Raw genomic sequence first — 14,704 nt, forward strand, 5'->3', positions numbered from 1 at the left:
GGGGTCTGGAGCCCAAGTCTTATGAGGAGCGGCTGAGGGAACTGGGGTTGTTCAGTCTGGAGAAGAGGAGGCTGAGGGGAGACCTTATCGCTCTCAACAATGACCTGAAAGGGGGTTGCAGAGAGGTGGGTGTTGGTCTCTTCTCCCAAGTGACTAGTGACAGGACTAGAGGAAATGGCCTCAAGTTGTGCCAGGGGAGGTTCAGGCTAGATATTAGGAAAAAGTTCTTTGCTGAGAGAGTGGTGAAACACTGGAACAGGCTTCCCAAGGAGGTGGTGGAGTCATCATCACTGGAGGTATTCAAGGAGCGTGTGGATGTGGCATTGTGGGATGTGGCTTGATGGGCATGGTGCTGTGTGGTGTGGGTGGGTTGTTTTGGTGTGGGTTGTGGTGTGTTTTGTGGTTTGTGGGTGGTTTTTGTTTGGTTGTTTTTTTTTTTTTTTTCCTGGTTGGACTTGATGATCTTACAGGTCTTTTCCAACCTTAGTGATTCTGTGATTCTGTGATCAATGCACACATAAAATATTTTTAAAAATTGAAAGAACTGATAATATTTAACAGCTTATGATCATTGAAAGTTCAGAAATTGTACAGTAGAATATATGCATTCTTGCTATACTTAGTGCTTTTAAAATTGGAAGCACAACAGTGTAACTTCCAATCTCGTGAGGGTAAGTCAAAGGTCTGTCTTGTATTCATTATCATCTGATCTAGCTGAACAGTAGAGAACCCATTTTCATAATAAAGAACATAAATTCAGAACATAATAAAGAACAAAATTCTGTTTCAAAGCTCTTGTTTCAGCCATTGTCATTGTTTTATTTTGACTAGTTTCAAGGAACAAGAATAAAACTTTTTTTTGAAGGCAGCTAAACCCTGTAAGTAGCTTTGTGAATTCTTTAAAATTGAAATAGCAAAAAAAATTTGCTTGACTTTAATGGCTTTAATGGTGTTTTATTTTCTTACCTGAACAAAATCAAACCAGAAAAAAGGTAATTTTTCTGAAAAGAAAAAGTTGGAAATCTTGTAATCCAAACATTTCTATTTTCAGGCATTTATGATAAAAATAATTAAACCAAGGGCAAACCACCAATGCCACCTATGCTTTCCTGTGGCCACTAATGCAAAAGCTTAAGGATGAAACAGTTTGAAAGTACTGCATGTCATTCCAGGAATTACATCATCCTTCCTCAAATACATAATTTTCAGTCTTCAAATTTACTCACTTCTACCTTTTTGTGTCTGTAATAGCTTTCATGTAGGAGCAAACTGATTGAAAATGAATGAAATTACATTGAAAATGAATGTGGAACTTTTTTGACTTTAATGGCTTCATAAGCACTATTGTAACTTTTATTTTCACTGATTCTGAACGGTCATGTTATTTTAGCCATGGTACTAGAAGTATAACCTTTTTATATTTAACATCTTGAGCCCTAGAAAAGAAGTAAAAGGACATTTGCAAAAGAAATTTTGAGATCACAAGAAACTAAGTTAGGTAGATAAACAATATGAATCTTGTCCTATAGCTTGGAAAAAAGTCCAGTAATATGTGTCCATATGCAAATTTCCACTAGTTTTGTGTTTTCATTACTGAAATCCCACTGTAAAAGTATATGTACTCTTTAAGCTCCACATGGCCAATTTCTAATGCTGGAGTACTGAGTTAAAGCAAATGTGGATAATAAATGCAGGCTACTAAACATGCATGTGTACTGTGGATCTGTGTGAGTGCAGCAAGGTCTCCTAGTTGCACCAGGGTAAGATTTCAAACACAGAAAAGTTTTAAATATGATTGATAAATGGATATTAATTCACCTTTGAACTATTACAGTTTTTTGGGGTTTTATTCCAGAGGATTTTTACAGTCATAAAATACAATTAACTTACATACTTTTTTACCTGTATAGAGAATATTTAAAGAAAGAGCTACTCTTGCTGGTAATCAGGATGGTTGCTAAAATAGGTAGATATCAGTAGGTACTGTAGATGCTGTAATTACTTTTTGGTATGCAGTTTCATTTCAAAATGGTGTATTGATCACAGCATGGACATAGCTCTCAGAAGACCTGAGTTCAGGTCTGCACCAGTACATATATTCTGTATAATCCTGGTCATCAGTTTGTGATGTGATGTGTCACACTACCGATATTGTGTTATTGTGAAGTTGGGTATCAAAACTGCATTACCATATAATAGCAATTTTAGCTAAACAGGAAGATTGTTAAACATTCACTTCTGCATTTGAAATTAAATGTATCTATATTTTTAAATCAAACAGTGCCTGGGCATGGAACTTAATTAACTTACTAATTAGGAAGGTTCTCCAAAAAGTTTTTAATTTGAACCAAGTAGCACATCCACAGGAATTGTTCAGAGCGTTGTTCCGGGGGGTAGCATGGGCAGCAGGACCATTCCTGATGAGCAGTTCAGGGAAGTTCACCTGAGTCTGGAGGGTAGCAGAGCACAACAGCATAGACATGGTCACTGTCTACTGGCTTCATTTCAGAGAACAAGTGCTGGTATTCTTTACTTCATATCGATACAGATGTAGCTTCAAATGTTAAGTATATACATTTTATATGTATGAATATAGAATATACATAAGGATATGTTTGTACAAGGCAATTTATAACTATGGAGAGGATGCAAGATTGTTCCAAAAGCAGCTTTACAGCACCATCTACACAGCACTACACCACATCTAATTGCCTAAGAAACAGGGTTAATTGGGATGCAGCATGCATTGCTTCTGAGAGCTGTGCTAGTTCCTGTAACAAAGAATTGCACTGTGACTACAGACATAGGAGCTCATACAGATCTAGCTTAATATTTTGGTAGGACTTCATGTGGGCTGTATGTTTTTACAAACTTTCACTTGTGTCTCTGTTTTACAGTGATAGTTATATTAACAGTGAAAGAATTAGACTTAGTTGACAGTGATTAATAATAATGGAAAAAACAGTAACAAAGAATTAAATGTAGTTTTTATGTAATGTAAAAAGAACAAAGCATTTTCTCTTGCTAGTACTCTTAAATAGAAGAAGCAGGAATTTTCAGATTTCTTCAAAGCAAGTACAGAGACACAGACTTCCACATCCAAATCTTTCACAACTTCCAAAGAGCAGTGAGATTTTAGGACTTTATGGGACAGAAAAAAAGGAGGTAAAAAGATATTTGCTTCTGCCAATTAAATCCCATTGTAAACACATATTTTTTTTAACCCGTACATATCTGATTTATGTATAACATTTATGACGCTATAACACAAAGTTTAAATAAATGTTGGTACTATGAAATATAAGCTAAACTGTTATAATATAGGCTAAACGTAACTCCTCTGGTGAATTATTTCATAGGATTCACCACAAAACAAGAATGGGAATAGTTTCAATTAGGAGACTGTAGCTTTACTATGCCTCAGGAAAAAAATAGCAGGTATCTTCCATTAACCATGTCTCTTAATCAGTCTAGATAATGCCTTACTAGTGCTTTATGTACATCATTGTAATACCTAATGTTTTTTAAATTTATTTTGCTTTTCTGTGCAATTTTATCTCCAATGTTTTTTAATAACAATCAGTAGATAGCAAATAGGTTTGCTTCCTCTACTCCCACCCCCAAATATTATTTCTAAAATAATTTTTATAAAGGAAAAATTTGGATTCATATGGGACTTTCTTTAGACCTAGGTATATGCTTGTCTAGAATCCATTGCAAGATTGAAATAATGAACATTTAATACTTTTAAGATTGTGCCTCTAAAAGAGAAAGAGAAATAAAAACAATTTTAACTGTTTTGCACGCAAAATTAAATTTTAGGACGTTAATATTTCTTTAAAATCCTGATACTTCTTAGCTGATTTAATGAAATATTCTTTCAATGAATGAACATTTGCAAAAACTGACTTGTTCTAGTGTATTAGCTGATCAGTAAATTTACATTATATTTATGATAAAACTTAACCTTTTGAAAAAAATATGATTCAGGAGTAAAAAACAGTGCATTAGTGACTCCATATGTCTTACCTCTAAAATGATAATGCTACCTGATGTTCTTCTCCACTGGTTTCTTTTTCATGAAAATTAATTTGAACTAGATGATATACTTGAAAGGTAGATTCCTGTCATTGTTTGATGAGCTGTAATTTATACTTCTAATAATATTCTAAGTCTTTCTTTATTTACACCATTATGTTTAGAGTGAAGACAGGGGAGGAGTGTAGGAGGCATTTATAACTTTTCAGACAGCTTTCAGATGAATAGACAGCAAAGTTGGGAGTTTGCAATGGAGATGTCAGTGTCTCATCATAATCTTCTACCAAGAAACCATCATGTTCACTGCAGGGTATAAAATGAAAGGTTGGGGAGGGCACATGTACCTTATATAAAAACTAAACAGTCATGACAAAAACCCATAAATTTTTAGGTTTTTAACTGTTATCTGAAAAATAAATCAATGGGTTTTGGTGATTACTCTCACTCCCGCTCCATTATCAAATGTTTGATTTTTCACCATCTTTCTTTTTCTGTTCTACACATTAATAGCAGAAAATGTTCTTGTTAATGTTGGAAGGAATTTTTCTCATTACAGGAAATTAAAAAAGAAATTATTAAAGTGTTATTTAAACCATGTACTGATTCGATTTTAATTTGGTTTCCTTTACATAAAAATTACATAAAAGACCAAACTAAGCCTACCAAGAGAACAATAAAAAAATGCTCCATTTTCTCTTTTATCTTTGAACCACTTGTACATTCAAGACTATTACAATAATTAGAGCAAAATCATAATATTACTTTCAAAGTAATACTAATTTAAGTCAAATAAAAACCACAAAGGATATCAAATGGAACACAGTCATAAGCTACTAATAAAGTAACAAAACCCCACACTGTTACACTTTATTTATGACATTGCTATTATACATCAGTGATGAACACTGTTTGTCTTACAGTGGTGAACTGTTCTGATCCTGGCTTTGTGGAAAATGCAATTCGGCATGGACAGCAGAATTATCCTGAAAGTTTCAAATATGGAACAAGTGTGGCATACCATTGCAAGAAGGGCTTTTATCTGTTGGGCTCGTCTGCTTTGACCTGTAAAGCTAATGGCTTATGGGACAGATCACTACCAAAGTGTTTGTGTAAGTATTCATTCAGTTGGATTAATGTTAAAGAATGGTGCATGATTTTTGGTCATGATAGACAAGAAAAGGTGTAGTCCTCTATTGAGGAACAAAACTGGACTTTAGGATCAACATGTTGCAAATTGTACAGCTCAGAAAGAAAACATTAAGACAAGATATCATGCAACTTGTCATTATTAAAAATGGGTTTAGAAGGAACTGTGGAGTTATTATTTCAAATGCCAGAAAGCTAAGATTAATTTCCCTTTTTGGTGTATTGTTAAGATATCTGAAAACAGCTAGGGGAATCTGAAATTATGTTTTATATGTTGTCATTTAGATTGATAGTCTAAGACTATCAATCCTATATTCTATCAATGCCTATATCAGAAAATTTTTTTCAGATGTATTGAAGTGTGTATGTGAGAACAAATCTATGAAATGTTGTATCGGAAAATTTTACTCAAGAGGGTCCTTTCATAACACCACTTCACACTTCCTCCATCACTTTTTCCTCAGAGAGGGAGGAAATCTTCTGGTGTTTCCTATAATCAATTCAGTGAGCTTCAGATCTCTGGAAAATAACAGTTTGGCTAACTTTCATTTTCCATTGAGACTTTTTTTTTCTTTGATCACTATTAATTTTCTGACATTAGATTTCTGAATTACAATGCATTATAAGCAATAATAAATTAAATGAAAGTATACTTTAATTTGCAAACACATCAGATGTTTTTGAAGTTTTTACTTTACAGAATTGTGACTGTTTACTTAAAAGATTTGTGTTATTAATTTATACTTATATAACAATCAGATCAATAAATGTAACTAGGTTAGTGAATTTATTTCTTTTTTATGCTTGCTTTTCTCCTACTACTATGTATCTAATATCCACATGACCCAAGCAGTTTTGTTTTGATTTTCACAACAATCTGTGCTTTCATTATCTGTCAATAAGAGCTATAATCTGAAAAATGGGTTTATTCACATTTCAATAATAAAATAATTAACCAAAATGCAACATTTTAAATACAAAATAGCTGCATAAAATTTTTCATTTGGCAAGAATATTTTACTGATGCAAGCATGTGCCTCACTTTTTGTTTCTTAGAAAAAACATTATGAAAGTCCATGGCCCAATTCTGTTGGTGATCCCTTCCTACTTCCAGGACTGGGGTTTTAGTGTGGAGGGACACTCCTTATGCAAGGGGCAGAAGAGGATGGGGAATCTAAATCACCTAGAATAGATACCCATCTTTCCACATCAAGTCTTTTGGAAGTTTGATAGCATTTACATGGCTTTCTGTTTTTAGACAGAGCTCGAGAAAAGTCATAGGTGTCCATCCCCTCAGAATAGGAATTCCTGACCTTGCTCTGGGGGCTATTGATTGAGGCCGTGGGAACTTTCAAATGAGCCTGGGACATTCCTACATTTCTCAGTCACCTACTGGATTAGCTGCTGCTAATTTGCTGCTGATGAACTGAACACTATCTAAATCCTATATATCACCAGGAAAAATTTAACATTCTTTCCCCTAAGAAAAACTACAGTGAAATGAATAGGGCTTTTTCTACAAGAAAGATGAAATCACTCAGGGTCTTTTCAAGTACTGTGATTTTCAAAGGTTATCAGTGACAATCTCTTTTTTTCAAGCGTAAGATTTTGGTGATAGGGAAAAGTGCTTGGAGTGGCAGGTAAGATAAATTTTGAACGCAAAGTGGACACAGTGTTTACCATGAACAATTCTAGTTCAAGAGTAAAAAAAATGGAAACACACTGCTCTTTTATATGCAAGGCAATACATATGAGTGTCATTGCTTAAAAATGGATGCGTCTTTTCTTCTTCATAAACTGGGAAAATTTCATGCTACAAATCATTATACAGCCACATTAAGGTGACTTACGTATGATTTTCTTCCAAAAACTCTGATCACGCACTGCATCTCCTTCCAGAATTGTGGCAGGACTAGCTTTTGCATGACACTGAAGCAAGATCATTAAGGCAACTGATCTGGCTGAAAACTAAACACTGATTTTTCTTGTGGGAGTACTGTTCAGCTAGATCAGTGTCCTGGTTTTGGTTTACCATTTGCTCCATGAATGCTTAAGCCAGCCCAAGAAAAGCAAGACAAACACTCAGCAGTGAAAGAGCGGTTGAAAGGACCATGCCTTTTGGCAGAAATCCATTGTGCAGTCAGTTTGATATTATCATGGGACCCAGAATAACACAAATAATTTTGATGTCTGTCAGGAGTAATAGACATCAGAATAACAGTCTTTTTTTTTCTAGAAATATATTTAACCCATAGATCATTCATTCAAGTAACTCATAAAGCCGCTCAAGTTCAATTGCTCTGCCTTAGTGCTCCTGTTTAAATTGTGTGACTGTTTACTGAAGTTATATAAAATTTATTTTTTGTGGTTTTTCTTTTTCTATTGGATGACCTAAGTTTTACACAAAAAGCATTCAGAATTTGATTTCTAGTTCACCTTAAGATGACATTTCCTCATATAACAGATCTGAACTACTTGTTTGCAAGTTATTCTGTACCAAAACTGTTAATCTGATTTTTTCTTAAACAAAATGTACACATTAACTTAAGCATAAATATGATCCATAATTTACAAACATTATCAGTAATCCATTTTCCTCTTGCTCACTTTAGTGACACACTACTATAATAATACTACAGATTAAGTTTTTTTATTTCTCTATACTGCCTAAACTGCATCTAGTTCTTTTATAGATATGATAAAGCTACTTACCATTATCATATCTGTAATACATAGGCACATTGCAACATTAACCTTATTTGGTTTCTTCTTTCCCAATCTTAACACAAATAATGTGTATTATTTGTAGGGAAGGACAGTGAATGGAAATTAATGAGGAAAGGGAGCTCTGTGTATTTTCAGGGAAAGGCTAGACTGGATGAGTTAGTTTTTACATGTAGTTTTATGTTTAATCTTACAAATGACCAGTAAATCATCTATAGCAAAAGCAAAACTGAAGATATGTAAGAGTTGAAATCCAGATAGAAGTTTATGATGTTGTGTGGAACCAGCCTCATATGTAAAGGTTATAATAAGTTTTTTCTGTGCCATAAAAAAATCTTATAATATTGTGCTCTTTCCTCTGTTAGCCATTTCTTGTGGACATCCTGGGGTACCTGCCAATGCAGTTCTTTCAGGAGACAAATTTACATATGGCTCCATAATTCACTATTCTTGCACAACGGGTCGAAGGCTCATAGGAAATTCTACTAGGGAGTGCCAAGAAGATAGCCACTGGAGTGGGACTCTCCCTCACTGTACAGGTACTTGTACCAACTGTCATCCGAATGTCATCTTGTAATTATGTGAATAAGGCTATTCTCAAGCAATTTTTAACTACAGTCAGATATTTGTTTTGTTTCTTTTCCAAGTATATTTTAATTTCACTAATAACCACTCAGCTGAATTATAACCATTTATTGAAATATTATCATATATTGTCTCATTCTCTTTGTAATTACTTAATAACTTTACTCCTTAGCTAGATGCTATAGTTGTATACTGTACTATATAGAAGCCAGAAACCACTATGTAAAACCTGGTAGAGTTCTGCTTAAAAAGGATGCATGTATTAAATTTTATTTTTATGAACACTGTTTTGTGTAAACAAAGGTTGACACATAGGAAAATGTTGATAAAAAAAACACAGCAAAGGTACGAGCTGGTAAACTTCATATATTATGTTCCTCTTTTCACTTACAGAAATATTCTTTATTAGTGCCACAATGTGCAAATACCATAAACATCTTCAGTGTTCTTGGTGCTGTCAGGAAGTACAAGAACAGTTTATTCCCCCCTAGACTAACTATGCAAATTTAGAAGAAGCCATAAAACATTACACAGTTTTGTTGAAATCAAGAGCTTGGACGAGGATTGGCTGCTACGGACATCCACAGTGTATTAATAAGTTTTGTTAGAGAAACAAGTCTACAGACTTTGGTATATAGGAAAACAAATACCTGACAGTTTTCAGAAGAAAATTTCCTAATGAGAAAATTGTTGCATAATTACACATTATAGAAACTTCTTATAACTTCCCCTAAGCTCTTGGACATGCCCACTGTTGGATTGATCTGATTCAACATGGTTCATTTCAGATTTGACATAATTTAAATAGGTGTAAGGTTTAAATTCTGTACTTTGAAAAAGCTCTAAATAAGTGTTCATTGAAAATGGTCCATTCGTGAGCTGATTCTGGAAGGATGCTGAGCAGAATTTGAAACACTGAGGAAAGGAAGTTAATTTAAATAACTAATGTTTCTTTTCTGTTCTCTGCTGCTCAAGGAGGAAAGAGTTTACTTAGAGTCTTCTCACACCACTAGATCTCACTGCAATCATGGTCTCTATGCCTAGACCTGAAAGGAATCTCTGCAGGACAACGATATGGATAGTCTCCACACAGAATTGGCCTTTTCTTGCTTATCTTAAGCCCATATTTATATCACCTTCATCTTTTTATCCAATATAAAATGCCAGATTTGAGATTGCAGCAAGACTTTAAAATTTTTAAGGTCAGAGCCCTCTAATGCTGTTGCCCAACGTTTCCACCTCAGGGGAAATTCTCATGCTGGTGGAAAGAAATTTTAATTGGTAGTAATTGAGACTCTTCAGATATCAGTCATGAATTTGATAGTATTTTTATAGACTCATAGATTTTAAAAACATTTAAAGACCACTGTAGTCATCTCCTATGATGGTGAAAATATCTCTAGTGTAACTAAAACATTGTTACTGATGCAGAATATAATTTTCAAAGTTCGAACGTGATGTAACACCATCTTGAAAGCAAGGTGATTCCCTAGGAAAATGAGAAATCTCTCTCTGTTAACTCAATTAAAAAAACAAACAAAACCTCCTAAATAGACACCTAATAAGGTGTCTCATTCCTCTAAGGCATTTAGAATTATAAAAATAACTACTCTTTCCATGTTAGGTATTCAGGAGATTTCTCCATTAAAAAAGCAATATGAATAATTTGTATTCGTAATGTCAGTGAAAGAATGATTGTGCCCAGGACAGCTGAGACAGCTAATTGGTTTTATACTTAAGAGATATGAAAAACAGTCCCAATATAACACCTGTAACCTGTAGTCTGTTTCTGCATGGGGTTTACTTCTTTATTATATATTAATATAAGTATGAATGCATGAGGGTATAAATATGATCTCAGGGTTTGTTGTCACCTGGGACCTGTGGCAGTGATGGGCACTTGTATCTTACGAGTTAAGAGATAGTTGATGTTTTTGTTTAAGATGACTCACACTCGTTTTTAAGTAACGGATAGGTAGTCATCTACATTGCTAAATAAAAAAGGGTCTAGACCTTCATGATACTGTAAATGCCTTTGTTCATACCCTTTGACTATAAACTTGCATGGCTCCAGTTTAAACTTTCACCAAGACAAAACTACGTGTGTCCAAGAAAAAAAAAATCTGGTCACTCATCTGGAATAATTCCCTCAGCAAAGTCCCAAAGCAAAGTGGGACATCATCAGAATCTTAGAATCATAGATCCTTCTGCCCTGAAGGGGGCTTCTTCCTGCAGTCTTTGCATTCACAAGCCAAAGTATGTGCCACATAACTGTTTCATGCTGTAAACATGCCACAGTGATAGCCTGAATCACAGCCTCCATGTTATTTCACACATTTTAAGCAGACAAAAATGTCTGTTAAATAGTAATGTCCTGAAGTAAGATGAAGCAGATGGCATCCAGAGGCCACATCTGGACTGTGATTCTGTGATTCTGTGAAGTGGGTGGTGTGCTGGAGATCACTTGTCAACAGCCACTTTGGATACAGCCACCCTGTTTTGGAGAGTGAGTTTAACAGTATAGATGTGGACAGAATATACCAGCTGGCTCCAAAACACTCATACTATTTACAAGTATGTATTTAGACAAGGAAATCTAGGTCCAAATGCTGTAGGGCAGGGTGACAAGGATAATCTATTCTAGAAGAAGCTAGTACTAAGCACAGTGGACACAACCGAAGCCCACAAGTTAGACTTGAATTCAGGAACTATGTCTTGCTCTCCTTTTATGAGGAAGCATGACTGTATCCAAAGTGTGTGTCTCAAGCTTGCTATACAGAAAACCTTATGTCAAACACATCATCATACTTTCTGACTTTAGGAAATTTTCATTTCTAAAATAACAGTTTGAGTTTTCTCAATGTTTTATTATTGCTATTCCTTTGTTCAAGATTTTGTCCTTTATCTGAGAGGTGTGCCTATGATGAAAAACCTATGTAAGAAAATACTGACTTCAACCTATGGGTTTATTTACACATATTTTGAAAAAAACCCATACCATACTTTTAATAGAAATTCAGTCTAGATGTATAACTTAAAAATGGGGAAAAAAGGATAATGTTGCTATGAACCACAGTTTAGGCACAGAAGGATTTAGGAGAGATACAATTTTCTCTCAAAATTTGTAATAGATTGTTGATAATGAGACCATACAGAATCAGAGAATCACAGAATCACTAAGGTTGGAAAAGATCTGTAAGATCATCAAGTCCAATCATCAACTAACACCACCATGCCCATTAAACCATGTCCCACAATGCCTCGTCCACACGTTCCTTGAACACCTCCAGGGATGGTGACTCCATTACCTCCCTGGGCAGCCTGTTCCAGTGTCTCACCACTCTCTCAGTAAAGAAATTTTTCCTAATATCCAGTCTGAATCTCCCCTGGCGCAACTTGAGGCCATTTCCTCTTGTACTGTTGCTAGTCAGTAGGGAAAAGAGACCAACACCCACCTCTCTGCAACCCCCTTTCAGGTAATTGTAGAGAGCAATGAGGTCTCCCCTCAGCCTCCTCTTCTCCAGGCTAAAAAACCCCATTTCCCTCAGCCGCTCCTCATAAGACTTGTGTTCCAGACCCCTCACCAGCTTCGTAGCCCTTCTCTGGACACGCTCCAGCACCTCAATGTCCTTCTTGTAGTGAGGGGCCCAAAAGTGAACACAGGATTCGAGGTGCGGCCTCACCAGAGCCGAGTACAGAGGCACGATCACCTCCCTGCTCCTGCTGGCCACACTATTTCTGATACAGGCCAGGATGCCGTTGGCCTTCTTGGTTGCCTGGGCACACTGCTGGCTCATATTCATCAGGCTGTCAATCAACACCCCCAGGTCCTTTTCTGCAGGGCAGCTTTCCAGCCACTCGTCCCGAAGCCTGTAGCGTTGCATGGAGTTGTTGTGACCCAAGTACAGGACGCGGCACTTGGCCTTGTTGAACCTCATACAATTGGCCTCGGCCCATCAATCCAGCCTGTCCAGATCCCTCTGCAGAGCCTTCCTACCCTCAAGCAGATCAACACTCCCGCCCAACTTGGTGTCATCTGCAAACTTGCTGAGGGAGCACTCAATCCCCTCATCCAGATCATCGATAAATATATTAAACAAGACTGGCCCCAAAACTGAGCCCTGGGGGACTCCGCTTGTGACTGGATGCCAATTGGATTTCACTCCATTCACCACAACTCTCTGGGCTCGGCCATCCAGCCAGTTTTTTACCCAGCGAAGAGTGTACCTGTCTAAACCACGAGCCGCCAGCTTCTCCAGGAGAATACTGTGGGGAACAGTGTCAAAGGCTTTGCTGAAGTCCAGGTAGACAACATCCACAGCCTTCCCCTCATCCACCAGGCGGGTCACCTGGTCATAGAAGGAGATCACGTTGGTCTAGCAGGACCTGCCTTTCATGAACCCGTGCTGGCTGGGCCTGATCCCTTGGTTATCCTGCACGTGCCCTGTGAGTGCCCTCAAGATGAACATCTCCATAACCTTCCCCTGCACCGAGGTCAGGCTGACAGGCCTGTAGTTCCCCGGATCCTCCTTCTGGCCCTTCTTGTAGATGGGCGTCACATTGGCAAGCCTCCAGTCATCCGGGACCTCCCCTGTTAACCAGGACTGTTGATAAATGATGGAGAGTGGCTTGGCAAGCCCCTCCACCAGCCTCCTCAGTACCCTTGGGTGGATGCCATCAGGCCCCATAGACTTGTGAGTGTCCAGGTGGCATAGCAGGTCATTAACTGCTTCCTCCTGGATCATGGGGAGTGTAATTTGCTCTCCATCCTTGTCTTCCAGCTCAGGGAGCTGGCTTCCCTGAAGATACCTGTTTTGGCTATTAAAGACTGAGGCAAAGAAGGCATTAAGTACCTCAGCCTTTTCCTCATCCTTCGTGACAATGTTCCCCCCCGCATCCAGTAAAGGATGGAGATTCTCCTTGGCTCTCTTTTTGTTGTTTATGTGTTTATAGAAACATTTTTTGTTATCCCTTACGACCGTGGCCAGATTGAGCTCTATCTGGGCTTTTGACTTTCTAATTCCCTCTCTGCATGACCTAACGATCATGACCATCACTTCCTTGACCATCTTCGATAACATTTCCTGTAGCAGCCACTTTATCCAATAAGGCAGTTGACTGGTTCATCAGACCTGTGAGGACATGTTCGAGAGGTCTGTTTTGTAGAACAGTCTTTGTCTTCTAAAATTGTAACCAATACTTGCATAGGAATTTAAAAATAAGGAAGATGATGAGATGTCCTTTCCATTCTTGAGAGGCACAGACGGCCAGGTACCATTTAATCTCTTCTGTGTGTATAAGTATTTCAAATACATTTCTTAAGAAACTTGAATATGGTTCTCTTCACACTTGCTGTTATCTAATTTTTGTTATTAGAAGTTATTACTAGCAGAGAAGTTGACCAGTAAAACACAATCTGAAGAAAACATTATTTATGTCAGAAAGACAAAAAATTTTTTGAGGTGACAAAAAATGACAGGGGTGCTTCCTGTGTTCACAATTATCTTTTATCTTTTATTAACATCACATTCTACGTTTAGATATGTGTAGGTCTGAGATAAGAAATAGGCTAAAAAGATATGTTATTTTCATCTTTGGCTTTGATTTCACATCCTTGTACTGGAAGAAAAGTGATTAATTCTGTTAGAAACAATGCAGTTAGTAGTACTGTTCACAAGAGAGTATCTTCACTACCAGTACATTTGCACATAACGTCTCTGCCAATAATTCTTCTCTGTTGTGTTTTACAGGAAATAATCCTGGCTATTGCGATGATCCAGGAGTACCAGCTCATGGGTCTAGACTAGGAGATGAGTTCAAAATAAAAAGTCTGCTGCGTTTCTCATGTGAAATGGGTTATCAGCTGAGAGGATCTGCAGAACGAACATGCCTGCTTAATGGTTCCTGGTCAGGTATACAGCCTGTGTGTGAAGGTACGTATTGATACCATCAGCATTTATGACACCATTGAATGACATTTATTAATGACATTTTATTCTTTAATTAAAAAGAAATTCTATGCCAGAAATATGCTTTCATATCGCTCTGCAGAAATTTAATATAAAAGAGTTTGCAAGCAGTTAATGTTTTGCTTGAAAACCTAAAGCCAAACTGATAAAGTTTTGGAGTATATATTTATAAGAAGATTATGAGAAAATAATTCTAGTTAAACAAACTTTGAGCCTGAAAATAGAGAATAGATACATGAGTT

At 36.7% G+C, this 14,704-nt stretch overlaps 1 protein-coding gene across 1 annotated transcript in view; it reads left to right on the forward strand.

Moving 5' to 3' along the window:
• CSMD1 (CUB and Sushi multiple domains 1) overlaps nt 1-14,704 on the forward strand; it is a 1,256,706-nt gene that overhangs the window by 1,210,900 nt on the left and 31,102 nt on the right. Inside the window, exons 55-57 of the mRNA XM_059835885.1 lie at nt 4,959-5,147; nt 8,274-8,447; nt 14,244-14,426. Coding sequence (XP_059691868.1) covers nt 4,959-5,147; nt 8,274-8,447; nt 14,244-14,426 — 546 coding nt within the window. The remainder of the gene's footprint in view (nt 1-4,958; nt 5,148-8,273; nt 8,448-14,243; nt 14,427-14,704) is intronic.

Source organism: Gavia stellata, chromosome 2, assembly GCF_030936135.1.
Source record: "Gavia stellata isolate bGavSte3 chromosome 2, bGavSte3.hap2, whole genome shotgun sequence".
Classification (NCBI taxonomy): Eukaryota; Metazoa; Chordata; class Aves; order Gaviiformes; family Gaviidae; genus Gavia; species Gavia stellata.